The sequence below is a fragment of the Podarcis melisellensis genome (assembly GCF_964234715.1).
Source record: "Podarcis melisellensis genome assembly, chromosome: Z".
Classification (NCBI taxonomy): Eukaryota; Metazoa; Chordata; class Lepidosauria; order Squamata; family Lacertidae; genus Podarcis; species Podarcis melisellensis.
The window spans coordinates 45,549,562-45,576,012 of NC_138547.1; the positions used below are offsets into that span (position 1 = coordinate 45,549,562).

Below are 26,451 nucleotides of genomic sequence, written 5' to 3' on the forward strand. Positions count from 1 at the left end.
CAGTCTGCTTCAGAGAAGCACCACTGAAGAGGGCAAGCTGTCAGTGATTTAGCCTAATATGTTTTTGCCACAGCTATTGGTGATATTCTGGATTTTCCTTCCTGGATTTTCCATCAACATATATCCAGACTTCACCAAGAGCCACACTAGACATGATAGCAGCAACCACGTTTGCCAAATGACAAACTTGCCACAAGTGGCCAGATTTTACAATAAAATGTGTGCACAGGCAAATGTTCTTTTCAGCCACAACTCACTGGAACTCAATTCCGGAACCTCTCAGGTGGGCGCCACTGCCATTCTAACAGAACAACAGAGGTGTTCATGGTGTGTTCCAGCACCTCTTTTTCTAGAAAAATAGCACTGTGCACAGGTAAGCAGAGCTGAACTTCCTGCCCCGTTGGAGCATAGGAAACTGCCTTATACTGAGCTTATCTAGTTTGGGTGTTATCCATTGGCTGGCAGTTTTCCAAGGTTTTAAGCAGGATCATTTCCCAGCTCTACCTGGAGATGCTAGTATGAGGCAGTTAAATGGGATCAAATGGGATCCGTAATAGGAGTTCAAATTTCACATCCAAATAAATATCAGTGGCTTCCCAAGAACATACATTTTAATACAAGCAGCAAACATTTTGAACGTGCATGCTGTTTTTGGCCCTGGAAGGGAATGGAACAAGGCAGAGTGGGGCAGGCTTATGCACACTCCGCCAACACGCATGATTACCTGGAACACAAACCCCCATGCAAACAGGGAGTTGCTGTTTATAGTATAATAATTAGCTAGTAAACTTGGTGCCCCCCATACATTATTGTTGGGCCTCCAACTCCCATCAGCCCCAGCCAGCATGGTAAATGGCCAGAGATGATGGGAGTTGTGGTTCAACTGATGGAGGATACCATGCTGAGGAAGAGCCAAGTTTCTTCAGGGCTAAGTAGCAAATTCTGCCTATCAGGTTACCCTTTTCAAAACATACTAGACATCTGAGTTTGCTATCAGGGAAACAAAGAGTATGCAAGGTGAAGTATACAAGTAGTGGATATCTGACAACCTTCCCTTCTGGTGGCTACAGCCAACAAGAGTTGTAGGTCAAAACACTGGGAAGGCACCAGGTTGGTGAAGATGGTGCTAGAAGTCAATAGATCAACTGCTAATAGGCTGTTGCCTTTAAATGAAGAGCAGTATTTAAAAAAATACTAAAGAAAAGAACCAGTATGGTGTTCTGTTTCCTGAATGCTTGGCGAATGCCCTGAACTAGGCAATTCGCAATGAGATAGCGAGAGCGAAGGCGTCAAGACCTTGGTGATAAACTTGCATGGACTGATTGGAGGAGGATGCTGCAGAGCCTATCTTTAGAACCTATTTTAAACATTTGGCTGAGTGAAGGTGGGTGGGGAAATGGTTAGGGTGCAGCAGAGATGGAAACGTTGTCAACAAGCTCCTGATTGCAACATATGGCATGTTATGATGACTCTAATTTGGAAGAGCTGCCATCAGCATTTCCACTTCCCCAAAACTCAGCCACGTGGGGTGACTGAGCTGCCATTTCTCCCCTTGGGACTTAGGGGTGTGGGAGCAGCAGGGACTGTGCCCCCTCCCTGCCCAAAGTGGTTGGCTTCCCCCATAGAGCCCAGACATTTGCCCAATAGGAAAGGTCTCCTACATGGCCCCTCCTGCATGTCAGAGGAACCATCTCAGAGAGAGCAGGAAGCCACAGTCCTGGCGTGTGCCCTTGCGAATGCCAGTATAATATCAGGGAGGAAAGCATTTTATAGCCCTTTTAAGCCAAACTACTTCAGAACACAGGTCAGGCTTTAGGTAACTCAGTGCTCCCAACTATAAAGAACCCCTTGCCAACAGACAACAATTCTGGCCTAGGCTGTTCTCTTGATGTGCTGGCTGGTGATGCACAGGTATCATTTATATTTTATATGGTGGCCCATTTCACTTAGATATTTGGCAGACAAAGCAGATTTATTCTGGAATGGTATAGCTCCAGGAGCTATACCATATGGTGTTTCTGCACTTGGTGGTGGGCTGGAAGAACAACTCAATAGTGTTCTATACCCATAAATTTTAATAAGATGGCATATTGTTGTATGGGGGGGTGGACCCTTGAGCTCTTTTCAGACAGCACAGTTTGAATTACAGTCATGTACAATGCTGCTCGGGGACGCGGGTGGCGCTGTGGGTAAAACCTCAGTGCCTAGGACTTGCCACTCGTATGGTCAGCGGTTCGAATCCCCGTGGCGGGGTGAGCTCCCATCTTTCGGTCCCAGCTCCTGCCCACCTAGCAGTTCAAGAGCACCCCTAAGTGCAAGTAGATAAATAGGTACCGCTTTATAGCAGGAAGGTAAATGGCGTTTCCGTGTGCTGTGCAGGTGCTGGCTCGCCAGAGCAGCTTCGTCACGCTGGCCAAGTGACCCAGAAGTGTCTCCGGACAGCGCTGGCCCCCGGCCTCTTAAGTGAGATGGGCGCACAACCCTAGAGTCGGACACGACTGGCCCGTACAGGCAGGGGTACCTTTACCTTTACCTTTACAATGCTGCTAAAAGGATCTTTTTGAATAGCCCAGTCTTCTCCAACCAGGCACTCTCCAGATGTTTTGAACTACAACTCTCATGGGCCCTGCCAGTCCAACAAAGAGCTAGGAATGATGGCAGTTGTACTCTAAAACATCTGGATGCACCATGTGAGCTACAGCTACCCCTGTATTTACCTATCAAGAAACAGCTGCAGCCATCCTGTGATAATTTCACACTTTAGATTGGGTGGTGGATTCACATGTGCATCTCCAACCATGGCTTTTCAGACAATTGGTGGTGGAAGTTGAAAATGAGGAGTGACTTCAGTGAGAACAGGATTGTGCATGAGGAGACTTTTCAACCCTCCATCTGTGGTGTTAGATCTACAACTATCTGCAAATTGTGATACTGAGGTTCTATTCTATTCTACAGTGGTACCTCAGGTTAAGAACTTAATTCGTTCTGGAGGTCCATTCTTAACCTGAAACTGTTCTTATCTGAAGTACCACTTTAGCTAATGGGGGCTCCCGCTGCTGCCACTCCGCCACTGTGTGATTTCTGTTCTTATCCTGAAGCAAAGTTCTTAACCCAAGGTACTATTTCTGGGTTAGCAGAGTCTGAAACCTGAAGCGTCTGTAACCCAAGGTACCACTGTATTCCATTCTGTTCCGTTCCATTCCATTCATTATTTGTGGAACAGTCTCCCTTGGGAGGTTGTGGGCTCTCCTTCCTTTTTTTTTTAAGCAGAGGTTGGCTGGCTACCTGTCATGGATGCTTGAGCTGAAATTCCAGCATTGCAGGGGGTTGGACTAGATGACCCTCGGGGTCACTTCCAACTCTACAATTCTATGATTATATTAAAATCACCCATTTCTTCTACCAAAAATGCTCAGTGTGGCATATATGACCCTCACAACAACCCTGTGAAGTAGGTTAGGCTGAGAGTAAAGTTTTAAGGCAGAGTACAGATATGAATCTGGGTCTCCCTCGTTAAATCCTATCACTCTAAACCATGATGGGGAACCTTTGTCAGCCCAAGGGCCACATTTCCTTCCTGACAACCTTCTGAGGGCCACATTGTGGCAGAAGGAAAGGCAAAAGGAGGTGGGGCAATGAATGTAAATGTTACCTTTCTACAGCAGCCAGGTTTTGACGCATACTCACACACCCAGCTCTGTCCTCCATGTAGGCACACAAGAGATTGTTATCAGAGTTGAAGGGCACATTTCCATCCAGGCAAAAACACTCAAAGAAAAGCCAGTGAGGAGTGTGGCCTGGGGAGAGTTGGGGTGAGTGGGGGGGGGATGTGGTCTGTAGAGAGTCTGAATGGTTGTATAGGAGGTCATATAGGAGGCTCCCTTCAGTCCCTAGGCAGCAGCTCCTCATCACTGCTCTAAATGTTACGTCAAATATTGTGAACCCTATGGAATAATACAAACAAAGCTCAGATGTCCCATTTGCCCCCAGTGTGCAGATTATGCCCAGTCACTGCTGACAAAGCCATTATTTCCCAGTAGCAAGGTTTCAGATAGAGATAAGGTGATGGGGAGCAGAAGCACCCTACTTTTTACACAACAGGAGAAATGTAGTTGAAAAGCCATCATCACAAAGTGAGCATTTTAAACTCTTGTTCCATCTTCCTCATAGCTCCCTCTCCCTCTCTCTCTCTCTTACTAAGATAACTGCATTCTGCCGACAGCTATTAACATTCCTGGAAATGAAAATGTTCGCAGTAAGATAATGAAAAACAGACACTTAGTAACAGTTTCATTTTGCATGTTTAAATATTCATAACTCTCTTCATAAAACCACATGTTTGCTCTCCTTAATGCTCAGGCAATTGTGTTTATGAAATGTCATATTTCTTGTATGCCTTTTCATTACGTTGTTTGCATTCAGTAGAGCACAACTTACACAAAACACTGAAGCTTTTGCTTTTATGCAAAAAGATTGGTCAAGATTGAGAATCAAAAATTATCAAACCTGTTGACAGGTGCAGGGAAACAGCCTGTCCATCTCAGTACAATAAAAACATTCACCAACATAGCTTTGACTTCAGACTTTGTAGGGGACATCAATAGAGATGTTCAGTGCATTTATTTAACAAGGCATTGTGCTGTTAGAAAAGCATTTTCATTTCTTGGAAGGCAAGCAGATCTATAAAGCAATCTTAACATTAAAGTGAATAGTCCACAAGATTTCCCTCCCCCACTGGGAGAGGGAGAGGTAGAATCCCTTCCTTCTCCGCCCCCCTCCTGAACATATGTTGAAGATGGAATGGTCTCTGGTTTGGCACAGGGTCAATAGACCTGATCCAGGGGCCACAAATCAGGAGCATGGAGTGGATTAGGGTGCACAGCCTTTCTGTCACTGGTAAACAGAAACCTTCTGTCTCATCCCTCCCCTATCCCAACTTAGCAATGGCCAGATACTGTAGATATACCGGTAACTCCAGTGGAGAGCCCTCTGTGTGTGCACATGAGTGTGCCCACCTGCAATTTCTGGCATCTGTGTCTGCGCAGATGTGAATTCCGGTGCTGCAAAAGCTGAGCGGGCGGCTCGGTTCGGGGTGGCTCATGGGCCAGTTAAACGACCCCTGTGGGCCGCTTGTGGCCCAGGGACCTTAGATTGCTGACCCCTGCCCTAAGTCCTTGTATTGCACCCCTCTCTGCCTACTGAGACAGGCCCTTTTCCTTCCATAGGGCTAGACTTTCTGCCATCAGGACCACAAAGGCAAATACTAAAAAAAATGTGCAGAGCTCCTGAGACACCCCATTCTTGTGACAGAGATTGTAGCTTGGGGCTGGAACACATGCTTTTCATGAAGAAGGTCTCAGATTCATTCCCTGGCATCCCCAGCCAAAATATTCTGTTGGCAGGTAATGGAGATGGCTCCCTCTCTGCATGGAACCCTGGAGAGCTGCTGTCATTATTCAAAGCAAACAGTATTGGACAGAGCAGGAAGGCAGTCTGCCCTGGTTGAAGGCAGATTCCTAAGCTGCCTGCCTATCACCATACTGAAGTTCAGGTTTATGCCTTCCCTATATCTCACCAGGTGGCAAGATATGACAGAAGTGTACATACATGGCCTGGAGAAAGTGAACAGGGAATACTGTTTGCTGGAAACTGCAGTAGGAAACAGTGCTGTTGCACTCAGGTCCTACTTGCAGGTTCTTCCCATCAAGACATCTGGTTGGCCACTGTGAGATCAGGCTGCCAGGTTAGATGGGCTCCTCTTATGTCCTTATAACTCATTTTTGCTGCATTTGAATTTGAATGGGGTGCATTGGCAGTATTATGTCTCACTTCCAGTCACCATGATTTAGGAAGGAGATTGACAACCTGAAGCATGTCCAGAGGAGAATGACCAGGATAGTGAGGAATCTGGAAACCAGGTCCTATGAGGAGCAGTTGAAAGAGCTGGGTATGTTTACCCTGGAGAAGAGAAGAAGAGAAAGAGATTACGGTGGTCATCAAATATCAAAAGGATTGTCACAGAAAAAAGTGTTCTCCGTAGCATCAGAGGACAGGAGTAGAACCATCTAAAATTCAAGGACAAGACCATCTAAAATTACACAGACCTAAAGTCAATGGGTCTACTATGAGTAGAACTTGGTTGGATTCAACCTCATTGGGTGGAAGCTGTGGGCAAGGAGATTTCTGCTAAGGTAACCCCTGGGAACTATAGTAAGTTAAGAGTTCTGGGAATTGGAACACTGAGGGGTAAACTAATATTCCCAGGATTCTTTGGAGGAATGTATGGTGCATAGGATTGGCCCTACAGTGAGGCAACGTGAGGCAGCTTCATAGACCTTGAGGGAGGGTGCTGTCTTGTCCTTTCCCATGGGCAGCAAATTGTTTGAGCCAGCCCTGATGACGCATGCATACACAGCCTGAAGTTCAAGCAAAGTGGAATCAGGATAAAGTGAACCAGAAAACGGTCACAAAGCTGAAAAGGGGGAAATCTTCTCAAACACACACCAATTTGGCATGGTGAAATTCAAAGTTTTCATTAAAAAATAAGTGAGTGCTAGCCTCCCAGAAAACATCTGTCGCCTTCTAGAAGAGGGTGGGATGTTTTTAATGTGTTTCTTTTCCCCCCTCTTCGTTTTGATGTATCTATGGGGGGGCTTTCTGGTTGGTTGGTTGGTTGGTTGGTTGGTTGGCTGGTTGGTTGGTTGCTTCCTTGCTTTGGATTGCCCTAGGCAAGATAAAGCGACTAACAAATTCTAATAATAATAATAATAATAATAATAATAATAATAATAATAAATTCAAGGGAAAAGGAATGTGGAAACTCTGTCCCCAAAGAGCATCCCACAGTCTAGGTGCCACCCTAGACCCTCTCATATCTCATGATATCATCCTTTTCAACAGAGTAAGATCAGCTGTTCTGCTGCAAGTCATCAAGAGTTGAGCAAGAAAACCATCAATTATATCTTTCTCCAATTCAGTCCCCTCCAACTACCCCATCCAGCACCCAGGCTTATGGGAAGTGCAGTCTAAAACAACTGGAGAGAACCCAGTTGCCAACTGGTTAGTCTATTGCATACATGGGAGCATCAGCTTTTGGCAACCTTCCTGCTTAGACATTGTAAAAATATTATTTGAAGGTTGTTTTATGTGGGAGAGGGAGGATGTAACTGCATAAAAGTTAAAAACAGTACACTTATTTATTTATTTATTTATTCAGTTTATTTATTCAGCTTATATACCGCCCAAAGATCTCAAGACGGTGTACAACATTAAGAACATGTTTTACGGAGCATGACAATAAAAAAACAATACAAAGCATAATAATAGACAACATAATGATAAAATAATCATAATAACAGTCCCTTCTCCCCTCTCTCTCTCTCTCTCTCTCTCTCTCTCTCACTCACACACACACACACACACACACACCTTTAACAGGCCATAGATTATTTAATGGCCAAAGTCCTGGTTTAAGAGAAGTGTTTTTGCCTGGTGCCTAAAGGCATGTAATGGTGGCGCCAGGCGAGCCTCTCTGGGGACAGCATTCCACAAACAGTGAGCCACCATGGAAAAAGGTTGTTTTTGTGTTGCCACCCTCCAAACCTCTCAGGGAATGGGGACCTACAGAATGGCTTCAGGTGACAAGCACAGATTGTAGACCTAGCAGGGGCGTAGTGAGGGGGCCAGGGGGGGCATAGCCCAGGCACACAATTTTGAGGGGCCACGAACCAGGCGTCCCCATGTAGGGATCCCTCTTCCACCCTGCCTGCTGCCAGGGGCCTCTGGGCCCCATAGCCCAGCCTGGCTGCCACATCCCTGGCCCACTTGCTGAATGGCCACCTAGCCAGCATTGGGGGGTGCACTCTCCAAGGGCCGCATCAGCCAGCCAGGTTCCCCACTGTGCGGGCAAGCAGTTGGTGCATCGCCGTGCCATGAACTCTCCATGTCCCATGCCCACCTAGTGGCAACGGCAGCCAGGGCTGGGCTGAGCTGGCACAGCAGATTTTCCTCACTCTCCTGGGAGCCAGCAAAGGACGCAACACCACTGAGACCTAGGCTTCAACCCTAAAACAATAAAAAAAATGCTTGATACAGAAGTAAGTCCTGCTAAGGCTCATAGTGGGATTAAAATAGCCCCGCATTTAAAGCATCATTATACTGTAGTGCTTTAAACTGCTTTAAAGAATCCTGGGAATTATAGTTTAAGAGAGAGTTGTTAGGAAAGCCCCGTGCCTCTCACAGAGCTACAGTTCCCAGAATTTCCTGGGAAGAGGGATTGACTGTTAAGTCACTCTGGGAAATAAAGCTCTTTGAGTGGAATAGGGGTCTCCCAACACTGCTTAGTGATCTTAAACTACATTTCACAGGATGCTGTTAAAACTGTATCATTGTATTTTAAATGTGTGGTGCAGACGGGGCCTTAGTGTGGAGCAAACAATCAATCATACAGCTCTACTGGAGCTGAGTGGTTAGAACATTAAGAAAAGCCTACTGGATCAGGCCAATGGTCCATCTAGTCCAGCATCCTGTTCTCACAGTGGCCAACCAGATGCCTATGGGAAACATGCAAGCAGGACCCGAGCCCTAGAGAACTCTGCTGTCCTACAGTTTCCAGCAACAGGCTTTCAGAAGCATTGCTGCTTCCTGCCCATTGTGGCTATAGTAGTCATTGATGGCCTTATCCTCAGTTATTTAGCTTAGCACAGCCTCCCCCAACCTGCTGCCTTCCAAATGCTTTGGACTGCAACTTCTTTCATTCCTGACCATCAAGCATGCTGGCTGAAGGTTTTGGGAGACGTAGTCCAAATCATGTGATTGGAGAAGGCTGGTTCAGTGCAAGTTGCTGAGCATTTCTAGAAGGTGGTGGAATTTTTCTTTAGAAGTAAGGAAATCAAAATTCAGAACCAATAGATTTCAGTGTAGACAAATTATGTATTCAATACAGTTCTCTTGTCATCATTCTGGCAGAAGAGAAACTTGAAAGTTTTTTCCTAAACCTAAAGGTTAATGGAAATGGATAGATTCCACCACAACTAGCATGTCACTTTTTAGGGTAAAGCAATCCTGAGCTAATATGCTGAATCCAGCTTATATCTGAACCTAATAGTAACCCAGTCATATGTCCACATATATGGAAATTGCTTCCTATGATTTCATGAAGTCAGCTGATCATCCTAATTCCAAAAGGATTATAAAATGCCTCTTACTCCAAGCAACACGTGCTATTCTACTGCAAGAGCAACAGTTGTAATTTGCCTCGGATTAAAATGTGTTTGTTCAAAATAATCAAAGCAAGAATTACTAACTAGGTTCTTCCGCTGCACCCCTCTCAGAAAAGTCGGTTGGGGTGTTGCTTTGGAGGGGGAAAAAGCAAGCAAGATCCACTTTGGGTTTACAAGCTAGATATTGCTTACCGTATACTCTGTTTATCTGGATGCCAGTGGACTGGATGAAAACCAGTCCAATGCCAAGAGTGAAACATCACAATACATTAATGTAAAAATCTTCTTCATTCAAATTAGTTACCAGCATTCACATTAAGGAGATAGATACTTGAATACCCTTTACCTAGAAGTAAGCCTCACGGAACTTAATGGGACTTACAGCCATGTATAGTCTAGGACTGTGCTGTGGATGTGTCATTTATACCAGTTTACATTAACATTGTAATATTGGGGTATATGAGGTATTTGGTGGGGGCACATTATGCTCCTTCTGGGGTAGTTTGTCCACTATGGATAGGAAGGGAGCCCATCTAGGAGAATGAAAATTCTGACCCTAAATCTCCCTTGCCTTGTGGGATATCTTCAGAAGAAGAAAAGGCTCAGGAGTAAACCCTTCACAAATCCAGAGTGGAGTCCCTAAGATGGTTAGATGACACCTTGTATGCCTCCTTCTAGCAACTCCTGCAACCAAGCTGATGCCAAACATATTGCTCTGCTTTCCTTTGGACCACATCAAGAGGAAGGTATTGTCATTTGGGCAATCCAGGACCTCCATACATACTGCCCAGGCTTGCACCCTGGGGTGGTCACTTTGGTGCTGTAAACAGAGCAGTTTGGCTTCATCCCCATAGGTGTATCTATCTCAAGACAGGTAGATGCCAACAGCAACATTAACATGGTCTGTTCTACTATTCCAGCATTTTCTATCAGAAGGACTATTGCACAGATACCAAAAAAGAAGGTTGTTTATTAGCTCAAGCTGGTCCTCTTTTCTTCTGGATTAATTAACCTGTTACCCCTGGCTTTGTACTAGAACTAAGATGAATATTTTAAAAAGCAAATTTGCATCTCAAATAGCAGATTAAAACATACTTCAACATTCACTAAGAAGACAGGCAGGGGTGCTGAAATAAAGGCAGCCATGTCTTCCATTTTGTCTTAATTTGGTCTTTGGCCTCCTTTGAACAAAGCCAGTTTGCAACCTTCTCCCACAGAGCCAGCAAAGCCAGGAGGCAAGTGAGGCCCAGACCAGCTCATCCTTTTCACCACTGCAACCTGCTTCTTCACCCACCTCTCACTCTGACACAAAGAACAGAGGTGGTGAGAAAGAGCAGCAGTAGAAACCACTGCCTGCTTGCTCCTCGGCTCTCTGACTGACAAGCTGCAATAATGGCAGTAAAGAGAAATGTTTCTCACCCTCTTTCATCATACTAGAATTTGGGGGCATTCAATGAAGCTGAATGCTGGAAGATTTAGAACACTGGTGGGGAGATAAAATAGTTAAAACCATGGAATTCTCTTGCAGAAGAGGCCACCAAATCACCAACTTAGATGGTTTTGAAAGAGAATCAGGCAAATTCATTTAGCATACAGCAAAATCAGTATCTTACTAGCTATGAAGTTTATGATTTCCCCTCTACTATTGGAAGCAGTATGTCTCTGAATACTAGTTTCTGGAAATTGCAGGTATGGAGAGTGCTGTTGTGCACAGGTTCTGTTTGTGGGATTTCCAAAACATGTCTGGTTGGCTACTGTCAGAACAGAATGCTGGACTGGATGGGCCCTGGTCTGATCCAGCAGAGCTTTCTTATTAGAATATAAGGACAATAGACTCACTGAGTGGGGGTGGGGACTACAGACCACGTCTCACTTAAATGCCCTCTAATACCTGGAGTCAATAATCACAGTGGATAATCAATAGTGGATGAAGAATAGAAGTTACACCATAGGTCCTTCCAGCTCTGTATTGTCTATGCTGACCAAAAGCTCTAGGATTTCAGAGCTGTAATCTTCCTCAGTCCCATCTGGAAATGCCAGTGATTGAATTTTGCACCGTATACACATTAATAAGACAAATCACAGTGTGTTATATGCCCAAAGAGTAGGTTCCCCAGCGGTGTAGCTAGCTGCTCAGGTGCCTGGTGCAGGGGCATGTCCTGCACCCATGGGGGCAGGGCAAGCCTCTCCCACAGTTAGAGCCTCTGCCTGGCTGAGGGAGAGGCAGTAAGCAGACACAAGTCCCACGCTGCCATTTCAGACAGCGTGGAACCTGCAGACTCCTAAGCCCCCATGTCACTCCTAAAAAGTTTCATGAGCCCATTTAAAAAAGAAAGAAACCACCTTATTTTGTCACACACACCCCCTCAGTGATGACACTCCTTCCAACCCCACTGGGTGCCCCAAGAGACACAAAACCTTGAGAAGGGCACATACATTTCCATAAAACCACACAGAGCAGCTCTCCAATTCAGATATTTGTTCTGCATAGCAATGCACTCTCAAATATAGCTGTTGTATATTGTCTGAAACAGACAAATCCTGGTCTACAAAACTCCATCATGCAGTGCTCCACCCACCTTTGTCACTCTCTGGCCCTGCTCACTCCTGGCATGAAGCACCCAGAACAGTTGCCCACAAGGAAATGCAGACCTCAGTCTGAGAAAAGGATTGTCCACCCCTGCCTTTGTCTAACAGAAGCCCTTCAATTCTAGCCAAGTGGAGGCTTCAAATTGTTCAGAAACTTTGCACATGCTCCAAGGCAGCAGCCCCAACCCAGCAATAGGCATTGAAATCAATGGGCATTTATGCATTCTCAGCTCTGTTCCTTTCTTAAAATGCTCACTCCCGACAACGGTCCCTTTGTATGATTATGATTCTAGGGCTGAATCCTGATTTCTGGCTGAAATTAAGATGCCTGGCACAGAGTTCCACAAAATGCATCCAGAAGGTCCCCCCTCGGTCAACCCGCTTCCCACAGCGTTGCTGATCGGTCTGGCTCCTGCTGCTTTCTCCTGGCTCTCTGCCAAAAAAGAGAAAGCAGCTGCTTTGGGGAGGTCATAGACAGCAACCACAACAACTCCCCCCCCCTCTCTCTCCTGCGACGCACTCCACAGGGTATCCCCCCCCTCCGAAAAATCTTCCGCCATTTGGCTTGAGACTTTGCAAGACCCAGCAATCTCTCTCCAGAGTAAGCAGCCTCGTGTACTTATGATGACCTAGGACACCAAAACTGAGCCTTTGAAAATTGCTTTTAAAGGGGACAGAGCGGGGGGGGGGTGCTTCTCTCTTCCACACACAGACACACTCCTGGCAATGTAGTCTGCAAGCTGGAATTCTGAATCAGTCTCCTCTGGTTAAATTTTTGCTGTATTAAACAAATAAAGTTGTTGGCTCTCAAAACCATTGCCATATTTCTGATCATCAGTGACTTAAGCAGGACAAAATGGGAAGAAACTGCAGGTCTGGAGAGGCCTCTCTCTGTGTGTCCAGCTATGGTATTTTCCTGTTGCGTGCAGGAGAGAGGTTAGTTATATTGGGTGCCCGTGGCTTTTAAGCCCTTGTCTATCTATAAATAAGCTGTCTTAGCAGAATCCTGAAAGCAACTTGTAGTGGAATGAAAATACAAGCCAATCCAGGCAGCCACTAATGGTAAAGGGCAGGTGTAGGGGTAGTGATAGGGTTGCCAGCTTTTTCAGCAGGACCTGCAGCTGCATCTTTAAAAGCAGCTCAAGGGACCAATAGTCCCAAGGCATCCTGTTTCTCTCACCATGCTGTGAAAAGCCCTCTTTACTAGTTTCTGTAGTGTGAAAGGCACAATAGCTGTGTTGAGCTGGTTTCCCCTCCGTGGCAGCTGCTAAGAAGATAGATGCATTCTCATTTTGGGCCAAAGTTAAGGTGTGCACCGTGGAATTTAGCGAGGCACCTTTGCAAGTATAAACATGCACAAAGACAGGTGGGTGAGGCTGGCAGCCTATATCTTAGCCTCCCCCAACCTGAGGCTTTGGACAACCACCACCATCCACTAGAGCCAGCACAAGAGAGAGCTACATCCCATGGATTTCAACTGAGCTTACTTCCACATTAAAGTATGTGATCCATTGCACTTTAAAATCACAATCCTCTCTGCAAAAAATGCCCAATTCTGTGTTTCCTTGGAAATAAGCACCACTTGTTTTGATGGGATATACTTCTGAGTAAGTGGCCAGAGGCACACTTACTTCAATGCATGGAATCGAAATGCAGAGCTTTCTCTCTGAGTAAACATAAATAGGCTAGGCCAGGCTGCTAAGGCTACTATCCAATTCAGGTTCACCAGGCAGAGAGTAAAGTTCCATTTAACTCTGATTCAGGGCTTCTCTGATTCAGGGCTACAGAGAGACAATAGTGGTATTGTACTGGGATCAGATAAATTTAGTTATGTGTGTATTTCTCTTACTCTGTTACATACCTATACAAAGGCCATTAATGAAGGAGGGGTTATTCCATCTATTTCAGACTATTGCTAAGGAATACCTACACTTCTGGACACTCGGCTGTTCAATAAATGACAATCCTTACAGCATTGATATATATGCTTATTGTGGATCTTAGCACACAAACGATGAACAGGATGCACCAGATGTGCATGCCAAATGCCATAGCCCTTTGCTAAATGAAATAAAGGATATCTGACCTGGGATTGGAATATTGCACTAATACAAGATATTTAAGAAAAAGCTACACCACAAAAACATACTTTCAAAATGCACTGGAATTCTTTAATATATCCGCCCTGGCAATTTAGGCTGCAGTCCTATATCATACACACAATTACCTGGGAGCAGGCTACATAGATTACACCTAGTAACGCATCCATAAGGTTGTACTGTTATCATTGGACATACCTAAGAGCAGATCTTGTCCAATGCAAACCTAGGCATGTTTACTTAGAAATAAATCACACTGAGCTCAGTAGGACTTACTTCTAGGTAAGTGAGAATAGGATTGCAACCTAAGCCTTGCTGTAAAGCTTCCAACACATACAGAAATATTTTTCAACATTCATCCAAATATGAAAGGGTACTCTCTTGCTCCCGTACACTAATTTTATAGCCCCCACCAAGCCAATTTTTCATGGAACCGTCAAAGAATTTAGGAGGAATGTGGTATGGGGGGCACCCTTTCCACCTTTAATTTTCCCATCACTTCATATTTCTCTACTTCCTGAGCAAGGTCTCAACCTCCAGAATGAAACGCAAACATGGATGAGCCGGAAAATCTCATTCACAGAGACAGGAAAGTATCAGTAGCACCTTTTCCTGGACTCTGCATATTGCACCATCTATCCAAGTGCCTCATCCCCCTTGCAAAACAAAGGAATCCAAAGGAAGAGACTCAAGTACTAGTCTCCTCATGCAGATTTCTGGCCATGCAACAATCACCTGGGGAAGGAAATGAGGGATGGGGAGATATACAAGAGCATGCCCACAGGCCACAGAATGCACCAAACTAATAAGTAAACCAGCTTTCATGAGAAAAGTGGTGCAGTTCAAATCTATTGAAATAAAGGCTGCACTCTTGTGAAAAGTGGGGTGTGTGCTTCTGAGTAAACGTGCATTGGATTATACATTGGCTAGCATTTTATCCAATAACCCCAAGAGCGTTGTTGACAGTAACCCTTAAACATCTACGTTGTTGCTATGGCCATATTTAAGAACAGGAAGCATTAACAACGAGACATAATAATGTAACAGTAGACTGTCAAAAATAATTGTACATCAATGACAAAACATACACAGTGTTTTCTTATTTATAATATCAGGCCCAATCTATCCAAAGGGATGCCTTTTTAAATCCCACTGATTTTTAGCTGAAGAATTGCACACAGGTGCTTAAAGTGTAATCCTCTCTACATGTCTACTCAAAAGTATGTCTTACTGTGTTGCAAAGCTCTTACTGCCAGGGATTTGGGTACAGAATTGTAGTCTATTGAGTTGCAAATGCTATGAATGCTGACATGAGAGTACCACTTAAATTAGTGAGACTTTAACTTCTACATCATTATGCTCAGAACCACCCTGATTTGTTGAAATAAAGCAATCTTCCAGATGTTGTTGGACTCTAAATCCCATCAGTCCCTGCCAGTGTGGCCAATGGTCAGGGATTATGGGAGTTGTAGTCCAACAAATACCTGGAGGGCCACAGGTTCCTCATCCCTGAATTAAATATTTGATTTCTTTGTGTGAAATGTTGTCAGAAACCAGAAAATAAAACCATAACGATAATCCTAAACAATAAATAGGTGGAGGAAGGGTTCCATATCATGGGATTCAGATTAACAGACCGTCCACTGCAACCAGTTAGCAATTTTATAGCCAATTCCTCCCCCAGGAAAAAAAATCCTCCAGGGAGGCTATGTACACAAAAAGTCTCACCTTTTAAAGATTTTCCCTTATCCAAATGCAGAGTTACTTCCTGAACTGCAAAACTGGTAATAATAATTTTTAAAATACTACATGGTGATCAGGTCCACAGGGAGTGATTTCCTCCTGGTCTGTTCTGCACATAGCAAAGGAAATACTTTCACAGCAAGCCCGCAAAGAAATGCTGCAGAAAAAAATATATTATATACTAATAAAAAAATAATTACGTATTTTATGTATGTGCTTAAACAAATGGGGAACAAGAGAAATAAATTGCAAATAAAAGATTAAAAGGGCAAAATTCTCCATTTCAAAGAGGCAAACTTCCAATCTCTCTGTCTGTCTGTAACCTCTGTAGATCCAGCCTGTGAGACTTCACTGCAAAAGGTCACAGTGATGCCGCTTGCTGCCTAGTACCTATATTTACTCAGAAGTCCCACTGCCTTTAGTGGTGCCTCCTCGGCTCAACATGGCCACACTTCCAAACATACTGGTTGCAGTGTAAGGCTATTCCCAAGGAGCAAGCCCCATTGAGTTGGATGGACGGGGACTTACCTCTGAGCCAACATGCTCAGTACAAGAGTGTTGCAGCGCAATGCTAGGCATTTCTACTTGGAAGCAAGCACTACTGTATTCCATAGGACTTAGATTGCAGCCTCACATCACAAGCCCATGCCTGTCTACTCAAGAGGTAAGTACATAGGAAGGAAACCCTGCCTTACTACCAATGTGGTGTCTGGGTGGAGACCAGGGTTCAGATGCCAGGTCAGCCATGAAGCATTCAGGGTGACCTTGGGGCAGCCCCCCCCCCATTGGAACCCTACCTGGCTGGGTTGTTGTGCGGATTGAAAAACGAGGAAGGGGAGAGCAGCAAGCAGGTAGGGTGTATGGAAATAAATAAATCCAATCAGTTAACTGAATAGAGAGTAGGCCCCATTCTGCACAGCAAGACGGACTTCTGAGTAAAGATTCTGATTATTAGGCTGTCCCTGAACAAAAATAAAAGCTGCTCCATAATTATTCCTCACCCCATCTCCCTTGCCTGGCCAAGGGCTTGAACTGCGGAAGGGGCCTTTGGCTGAGCAGGCCAGGAGGTTTTCCTCATTGCCAAGTTCAGACTGAGGTACAGGGACCGCTCGGGGCAACCTACCCCCAAGCCCACTGGGTCCGCAAAGTGAAGTGTGTGTTGTGGGGGCGGGAAGAGTGGGTGGACGTCACTTTCTGAGTTGCCTCTGCGAAGGTGGCGGGTCAGGGTGGGAAGCCTAGTCTCCCCATCCTTATTAACAATCTTCCCCTCCTTTGACTGAACTAACACACACACCCCTCCCCGTGAGAAGCATCCAAACACCACCGTTGCCTGGAGCAGGGGGGAAAACAGCCAAAGTGGCTGGGAGGGAGGGAGGGTCTATTCTCGCCCTCCCGATCACCTCCCTCTCTCTCCTCCACCCCCCCCCCCACGCCTTCAAGAGAGCAGGCTTGGAAGCAGATTACTGTATTCCCTAGACTCAACGGCTCTTGTCTCTACACACGAACGCCTTTGGAATCGGAATATTCCAAGATATTCCGCCAGGATATTCACACACACACACACACACACCTCCTTTCAAAAAAAAAAAGAAAAGCCCGGTCGTTTAATCCGAAGCCGCCTTGATTCGGTTTGTTCCGACGGTTCCCAGCGAGTAAAAGCCAACGCTAAAATCATTAAGACTCTAGTTCACCAAAGCAGTCCAGAATTGAGTCGCTTGTTTTATTCTGTGTAGCCACGGATTCCCCACGTGCCCTCAGGTTTCTGTGCAAAACCGCTTCGGTTCCCCCCCCCCCCCCGAGCTAGATCCGGCTATACAAAAGCGCGAATGGTTTGTTTGTTTGTGTTAAAAAAAAAAAGCCATGCCGGCAAGGAAATCCGATTTAATGCGTGGTCGGGAGATTTGCGGGTTTAAAAATAAAATAAAATTGCAGGCCTAGTCTCTGGCAGCCAGCAGGGCTAGCTTTTGAAACTCGGAGAAAAGTTTTTTTAAAAACTTTCAGCGCAAGCGAGAGGCCTCCCGGAGACTGCAATGACTAACTGAGATCAATTGAGCCAGAAAATTAGCCTACAAGCCAATTTCATTCATTTGACTCCCAAGAATCCTCAACGGGCTAAAATCAAGAGGCTTCTAATTAGCACTAGCTTCTTTGTAAATTTTCTACCTCCAAAACAACAAAATCCCCTTCTCAAAATCCATGTGTTTGTTTCCTGGATACCATGTGTTTGTTTCCTGGATACCTTATATTCAAAAGGGTGGGGGGGAGTTGAAGCCAGGTGCAAGTCCTCTTGACTGATTATTTAGGCATCAGTACTACCATGCATTTTCAGTACACATATTTCTGATATCACAGCGCTAGAGGAACATGACCTAATGTTCAGATGAACATGGATTATATTTGACCAACCAACAGATAGAAGACACCTAGTGAGACCCTTTCCACCAAGTGTATTTAGCAATAAATCAACAGAAATACTGTACTACAAAGAGGCCCTAATTTTTTTGCACACATTTTCCTCAACCCCCACACACGCACACATACACACACTCACAATATAGCTGCCAACTATGGATGCCGCCATGCATAGCCCCCACTTCCCCTTCTATGACATTTTAGCTTTTATTTTCAATATTCTTTACAATGCTGTATAATAATGGAATGCTTCAAAGTGCAACATATATTTTTTTTAAAAAAAGAAACAATAATTCACATTCTGTGCTCAGTTAATAGAGAACCACATCAACCATTACCAACTTGAGATCAAGTCCCACTGAAAAATTAAAGAGCCTTGCTTCCTGTTAATTTAGTTTAGGACACAGAATAAAACATGAAAACTAGCTAGATAGGCAGGCAGGCAGGCAGAATATTAATATGGGACTGTGAAATTAATTTGGGAGTGTATTTTTGTTCACATTCACCAAAGACACACATAAAGCATATTTCCCATAGGCACCCATAATTCAGAAAACTAATTCCGTTTACCTTTTGGTGTTTACATGTGTCTGTCAAGGCAGATTTAGAGCCTGTAGCTCCTCCCTTCTTCGTTTGAAGTTCAAGATGTCCAGGCCACTAAGTGAATTGTGAACCCCATGTGTGGTGGAGGAGATTCCAAGAAACCATTATAAGACATTTGCACTGAGGACAGGCAGGTCATCATCTAAACAGGGGTGGGAGTGGGGAGACACACACACACACACACACAACCCTCTTTCTTCCCTCCGACCCACCCGTGGTGAGAAAGAACCAAACACCATAAACCTTTCAAGCAGGGGTGGAAGGGAGGTAGGGGTGGTCAGCATTTCACATAAATAAAGGAAAATTGGAAGTGAGGTGATGAGATCTAGCAAATTGGGAAGCATTTTACAAAATGGAAGACACACCCCTTGCTTCTTTTTAGATTTGCTTTTTGCAGCTGTGAATCCCCCCCCCCCCAAAGGCAGAAATTTTGAAAAAGGGTTGGGGGAGGGAAAAGATAGAAGGAAAACATTGGAAAGAAATGGATTCTACTGTGTTATTTCCAAAACAATAAACTTTTAATGCTAAAGCAGTTATATAACCAAAAAGCTGTACAGAGTTTGTCTGGATTTTGTTTGTTTGTTAGAAAACAAAATTTCTTCTTTTTTTGTGGGGTTTTTGTTTTGTTTTTTTCCTCATAAATATGTTTCCGTTTCCGGCACTTCTCTCAATAATTAAATTACAATTGATAAATATGGCATCATGGATATGTATTTACAAAAAAAAAAAAGTTATTACAAAAAGGCAACTGTTTATACTAAACCGCCATGAGCTGAGTGAAATTAAGATTACATTTCCCCCTCCTGAAAAACATACTGAAGAACACCCCTGGCCCATTCTCAAATCAGATGAAATACATTCACAAGTGTAATGTTTTAGAGAGTGAGAAAAAGGTAGGAGAAAAAGAGACAGAAAGACAGAGAAAGAGAGAGAGAAAGAAAGATTTCAAGACAATACAGGACTTTGGCAAGTTTTAAGACTGTGGTTGTTGTTTTTTCTTATTATTTTTAATAATCACAACTAAGGCCAAGGGGAAAAGTCAGTTTTTTGTTTTTCAAAATCCAACCCCTCCAAAAAAGAGAGAGAGAGAGAGAGAGGAGGGGGTATATATCTATTGGAAGTTAAATCATAAAGTGTAAAAGTCAGTTCGTTGTTTTTCAACATCCCACCCTAAAAAGGAGTGGGTATATATCTATTGGAAGTATATATTTACAAAAGGCAAGAATGTTGGGAAATAAAGGGAGTGGTATTGAAAGGTGGGTTGGAAGAGGGATTTAAAAAAAGAAAAAAAGAAATAACCATCAATGCAGAAAAATCCTGAGAAAAATAGAGACAAAGTCCAGCCTCCGGCTTTTGGATAGGGTTAAAAAAGAAAAATCACACCCTTGCCACCACTTGTTTGTTGTTGCTGCTGCTGCTGCTGCTGCTACTGTAGTTGTTCCTCCTTCATTTTTATTTTATTTTTATTTTATTTTTTGTCCTGCAAACTCCAATGACAGGCCAAAGATGAATCCGGTGTCCTTTGTTGTCAACAGGAATGCTTTTGGTACAGTCTGGTTAGTCTGGGTTTTGTTGTTGATTTTGTGGGGGAGGAGAGGAGTTGAATTTGTCCTCATCAGACATACCACTCATTAAAGTTGGGGGGCAGTTCTTGGTTGTGGCTGGGGTTGGCGGTCTGAACAGCTGCTCCTGGTGGTTTGCTGGAGTCCTTGCTGCTGGCAGCCACAACGGCTGGTGGGGTGGAGGACTCGTAGCCAGAACTAGCCGCCGGAGAGGATTCCGACCCTTGGCTCTCATGGACCTGAAAAAAGAAGGCAGAGACAATTGCCACAAGTCCAAGAGCAAGAAACTCTCTTCTTTTTTGCCAGTGGACAGAAGGGGAGAGTTGATTTACAGTGAGCCACCAATCTGTGTGTGTGTGTGTGTGTGTGTGTGTGTGTGTGTGTGTGTAACTCATTATCTAGCTATTTGTTTATTTTTAGAAAATTACTGGATAAGTGGAAAATATGGTCAACCTGCCAAGCTCATCCCATAATTAAATATGGGATGGAAAGGGTAAATTCTGGAAGAAATCCCCAACAACAACACCTTCTATAAAAACAGAAACAGGATAGCACATTATTAGATGAGCACACTATACTGGAAATCAGAGCACTGTTTTATACCTAGTGGCTTCAAGCACTACTGTTCGCTATAAGTGATTTTTAAAAAAGATTTTATATTTCAGGAGCAGATTATATATGTATGTGCACTTAATATTTTAAATATGTGTGGATGGATATCAGATGACTCTGCACTCCGTTCCAACCCCCCACACTCTCACAAACTCAGCGGCCAAATTTACTCATTCATAAACCAGGATTGGAAGCTTAGCAACTATACATGATGAAATGTTATTTAACAAGGGAGAACAAACCAGGCACTTGAGACAAACTGCTCCTTGGGCAAAACGGCCCCCTCTCTGGCCAAGCCAAAGCTTTTTGAAAATTACAAAGTAAAAAATAAAAATTTAAAAACAGCATGCGCAATTCCTTTTATTTTCATTTCACTGAGGCAATCATTACTTGAAAGCCCAGGGAAGAGCCTTCTACTTTTTCACCAGCAGAATAGCCAGGGTTCTTTTCAATATGGAAATGTATCAAACTGGAAGGTTATACACACAGAAAAACACTCCATGGGTGTATATGTCCAGACACACAAAATCAGCATATGGGCATAGGTTTATGCATAAAATATACATACATGTATAACTATATAGATTGATACATGTGTAATTAATTACATACATAATATAAACGCACATGAAGGCACATGCATATATAGTTCCAATTACATAAGCAGATGGGCAAACATAAATAACTATAGAACTATATTATGTATTTTGTACACATGTATAATATAAATAGGTATGCATTCAGGAATAATACAGATGCTCTCAAACACACAAATTAATAAATAATTGATTAATTGATAAGCATATATAACTATAAACCACACACACGTGACTTTTATTTACATCTATAAAAACAGAAACAGAAATGCAGATGCGTCTGTCAACATTCACTCTATATGCCCACACACTACATGAGAGCGGGGAAAGAGGGTGGTCAGATCTCACCAAATTAAGGGAGCCATGGCAAAAGCAAGGTCCCCAGGAGGAATCCTTTACCTTCATGTGCTTCCTTAAGGAGCTGGGGTGGGTGTAGGACTTGTCGCAGACTTTGCAGATGTATGGCTTGTCTGATGTGTGGACGTGCATGTGCTTCTTTCGGTCGCTGCTGTTTGCAAAACGCCGGTCACAGCCTTCAAACTCACACTTAAAGGGCTTCTCTCCTGCAAGTAAAAAATAATAAATAACCAGAGATTGGGCCACTTGTTTCGTAAAGAAGAGACACAGTAGCAGGATGGAGGTACAGAATGGTTTAGGGCTTTTCCCCACTAACTCCCCACTCCCTTTCTCTCTTATCACACACAAGCACACCTTTTCTGCCTGCAGCAAAACTTTCTTCTTTTTCTTTGCAGCTTTTGGGCTCCCTGCTGCTCCTCTGCCTGAACTCTCTTGCTCTTTGTACACAGACAGGTTTCTGAATTTAATTTTTTTAAAAAGTAGGAGAGAGCAAGGAGGAGCCAAGGGCTCTGGGCTGGTGAAGGGACACCAGACAGTTCTGAGACAACAGAGTTTTGAAACTTTGCAGTTCAATTAAAGGACCCTTTTGTAGCTTTTAATTTCTGCCTTTGAAATGCTACGGGCTTTCCTTAAGCTGGCTGTTAAAAATGAGATGAGAATTGGATGTTTAGATTATTTGGGGCAGGAAGAAAAGGAGGGGAGGGGAGAGAGAGAAAGCGGAGAAGAAAACTCCCCTGAAGATAAATTGTGGAGATCCAGACAGTTTTATAAGATGTACTCAAGAAGGCAATAATGTGTGTTGGATTGCTGTTTCCGTCTAATTCTACGCTAGTTTTTTTGTAAAGGACAGAACCGTTTATTTCTCTTTTTTCCGTGCTTTTTTTTTTTAAAAAGAATGCTTTGGACAAAAAGTATCAGTGATTTAATTAGAAGATGTGCCAATCAAGGCATTAAGAGAGCGGGCGAGAGCGGAAGTAACCGAAAATTAGATTGCATTAGCATTTGTATGGTTTCCTCAACAGGATGTCTGAGGAGAGCTCAGTCTCTTTCTCTTTCTCGCAAAAAGCAACACACACAGCTCCAATGATTTTTGTTTCCCTCGCATTACATCCAGAGTGAGAGAACTCCATGAGAGGGACGAATGCGCGGGGGGGGGGGTGTACAGGGGTGGCTAAAGAGTTGCAGATGAAAAGAAAGGTTCTGAAATATCATCTTCAGAAGTAAAAGGGAAGTTTTAAAAAAAATCAGTCAGGAGTTATTTCTCTTCTCGTTTGAAATCGACAAAGAACCTCCGTGAAACTGACTTTCACCGCGTAGGGGTGAAAATAGTATTTTAAACGCCTAAACAGAAATAGGCAAAAGCAAACCACTCGTTTTATATAGTTTCAGATTATTTCTACCCCACCTTCCCCAAGCTCTGATCCTTCAGACCTCCAGAGCCATACAGAGCAACCTTTTGGCGCGCTCTGCTTTTTTAAAAAAAATTTCTACCCAGAACAAAACCAAAATTATTAAAAATAAGAATCTGGGGTTTTAATTTTGTTGTCTTCTGCTCAGGATTATTGCTGGTTAGATAGATGCATACAACTGTATTGGTGGGTATATATTGTTGGATATATATATATATATATATATATATATATATATATATATGCTTTCGTAGATTTTCACGGGTACAGGAATGCAGGTTTTGGTGTCCTCGGGTGTCTTCCAACTTTTACACGGGAAGACACCCGAGGACACCAAAACCTGCATATATATATATATATATATATACACACATATATACATACATGTCCAAGGGTGGTGTGCCAAGGGTGTGCCTCGCCTTACCTGTGTGCGTCCTCTTGTGGATCTTGAGGTTCTCCGACCTGGCGAAGATCTTCCCGCAGCCGGGAAAGGGACACGGGAAGGGCTTCTCGCCGGTGTGCACGCGGATGTGGTTGACGAGTTTGTATTTCGCTTTGAAGGACTTGCCCTCGCGGGGACATTCCTCCCAGTAGCAGATGTGGTTGTTCTGCTCAGGGCCTCCGACGTGCTCCATGGTGACGTGGGTGACCAGTTCGTGCATGGTGCTGAAAGTCCGGTCGCAGCTCTTTTTGGGTCGGCTCAGCGGAGGCTGGTGAGGCTGCTGTTGCTGGTGCGGAGGAGCCGGAGGCTGCGACAGCTCCTCGATCCATTTGCAGGAGAGCTCCTGTTTGATGGGCTGCCGCATGTAGCGGAAAAAGGCTCCCGCGCCGTGGTGGTGGTGACGGTGGTGAGCCGCGGCGGCGGCGGCCGCCACGTTCATTCCCCCCATGTTCACATTCATGGGGCTGTAGTTGTGGAACTGAGCCGGGCCCCCATAAGGGTCCGCGCGGGGGCTGGAGACTCCTCGGTACGTCTCCGGCCTCCCGAAAAAGTCCCCCCGCAAGCCCAGGTGCATCTGCCCGTTCTCCACGTGCCCGGTCGGGGAGGTGTGGCTGGGGTTCTGATCGTGCAAACTCGGGAACAGCAAGTAGCCGCCAGGGCTGTCCGCGATGCCCGGAGGAGCGTGGAGCCCGCTGGGCGCATTGCCGCCGAAGAGGCCGTGCTGAGCTGCAGCCGCAGCCGCGGATCCCCCTCCTCCGCCACCGCCGCCGCCGGCGGGGGAATCCCCGAGCGCGGATCCCCCGCGGTTGCGGAAGAGAAAGTCCCGCGTGGAGTTGAAAGCGGCCGCGGCGGCCGCGGCGGCATAGGAAGAAGGCACCTGGCCGGCGTGGTGAGGGTGAGGCGGGTGCGGAGGGTGGCGGTGGTGGTGATGGTGATGGTGCGGGTAGCCCGACGCTTGCGGCGTGAAAGCAGAGCCTTGTCCCGACGCCAGCTCGTGGGGCGCTGGGCTTATTTTAAAGGACGAGTCCCCGAAGGGGTGGTTGAGCCCCATGGCCGCAGCGGCAGCGGCGGCAGCGGCATCGCGGTTCGCCACGTCGTGCGGGTGGTGGCACGGCGCTCCGAAGCCCCCGACTCCCAGCGCGGGGAACTGAGGCCCGCCGTCTAACAACATGGTCATAGTCCGCCTCGAGAGATGAAGCAGAAGCAGAAGGAAGAGGAACCGCGGGGAAGATGAAGAGGACGAGGCGGCCCCACGACGGCGATCTCCTCCCGCGTCTCCTTTTCGCCCCCTTTCCTGCCCCCCTCCCCAACTTCCAAATAACAACAACACGAGCTCTCCAAAGCTTTCGATCTCCCCCTTCTCTCTCTCTCTCTCCCCTCCCCACTACTAGCTCAGCCCCACACAATGGAGAGACAGGCAGGAGGGCTCGCGCGCCAGCCCCACGAATGCCGCATTCACACGCGCTCCAAACCTTTCACAAATAAGCGGGTGGGGGGGTTGGAGAGAAGAAGAGGGGGGTAGAGAAAACAACAACTGAACAACACCCGCTCCCCAAAAAACAGTCCCCGAAACCCCACCCACTAGCCCTAAAGGGCTACGAACGGAGGCACCCCCTCTGTTCCCCCCCCCACAGCCTCGCACACACAACCCCTGGGGGGATCCCCGCTGCCTCTTTCCCCTCCTGCCTTCCAGGAGGGCGCCCTCCACTCCAACTGAGCGACGTCCTTGCACTGGCTAAAGTCAGGCGCTCCTCCCTTCCTAACACATATGGAGAGGGGGGGAGAAAGAAAAAAGAGAGGGAGAGGAAGGGCGAGGGACGCTGAGAGGGAGAATACCCAACTCCGAGAGGCAGCTTCCCTGCCAGCCAATGGGGAACCGCCTGGCTAGCCGTCACCTGACCCCCAGCTGGCCTGCCCATTGGACCAAACCCGCCTGATTGACAGCGTTTAACATTGAATATGGCAGCTGCGTTTAAGCCCTGCGCTCTGATTGGCCCGGCTGGGTTTAGTGAGGCGCAGGTAAGGTTAAAGGGTGTCCGCCAACCCCCAAATGTTTTGTTTACTGGAGATGCAACGGGGGGCTTTTGCGGGGGAGCAGAGAAGAGGGCTTGGGGGTGGAGATGATGGTCCTGGGTTTAGGGGCAAATTACTTGTGCATCATTCTTACCCAGCCCAAAGCAGAAAGAGAGGGGGAGAAAGGATGACGCTCTGCGTGTATAGTCCGATTCCATCAACCGCTGCGCCGTTAATATTTAGGAAGAAAATTCCAAATCCTTTGAAGCTGTCCCTGCATTGCCCCCACCACGCGCATTTGCCCCTCATAGGACTCCCTTTGCTTCCCTTCAGCCCTCGCCAATTCCGTTTGTTTTCTGTAACAATCCCTCGAAAGCACTGTAGCAGCACACTTCTCTTGAAAAATAAAATAATAACAAGAAAAGTCTTTAAAGAAAAGGATGGAGGAAAACCGGAGTGGGGGTGGGGGGGAGATGAACTTGCAGAGATGAAAAACTTAAAAGACAGGGCAAGATGCTTCCAAAGACGTCAGAACTCCCCATATTTTCGTGCCTCGGGGCAGGCATGGCAGCGAGACCGACGAGGAAAGACGCGGATCTATCCCCGACGGCACCGCGTTCAAAGCGGGGACTCTTTAAACCTGAGATGATTTTAATAATGATGATCATAATCACAGCAACGACAAGAAACAGATTTTAAAAGTAATGATGATGTTGATGGCGTAAGGAAGGACACACACACACACTCCCCAGAAAACCGTGCTTGAGAAAATTGTTTTTAAAACGACAAAAAT

General features: G+C 45.4%; 1 protein-coding gene across 2 annotated transcripts; it reads right to left on the reverse strand.

The window, feature by feature from the left end:
- Positions 1–5,074: 5,074 nt before the first annotated feature.
- On the reverse strand, positions 5,075–25,884 carry ZIC3 (Zic family member 3). 2 transcript variants are annotated; one of them, XR_014164700.1, is made up of 4 exons: positions 23,628–25,884; positions 21,837–22,000; positions 18,635–20,468; positions 5,075–5,958 (listed from the first exon to the last, which is right to left on the reverse strand). XR_014164700.1 is itself a non-coding variant. In XM_081897245.1 (3 exons), the coding sequence occupies exons 1-3, from the start codon at positions 24,820–24,822 to the stop codon at positions 20,283–20,285; spliced, it is 1,545 nt and encodes a 514-aa protein (XP_081753371.1). In that variant the 5' UTR covers positions 24,823–25,884; the 3' UTR covers positions 17,969–20,282. The 2 variants fall into 2 exon arrangements, 1 of the variants encoding a protein (XP_081753371.1); XM_081897245.1 differs by lacking the exon at positions 5,075–5,958 and having other exon boundaries at positions 17,969–20,468.
- Between the last annotated feature and the right edge of the window lie 567 nt (positions 25,885–26,451).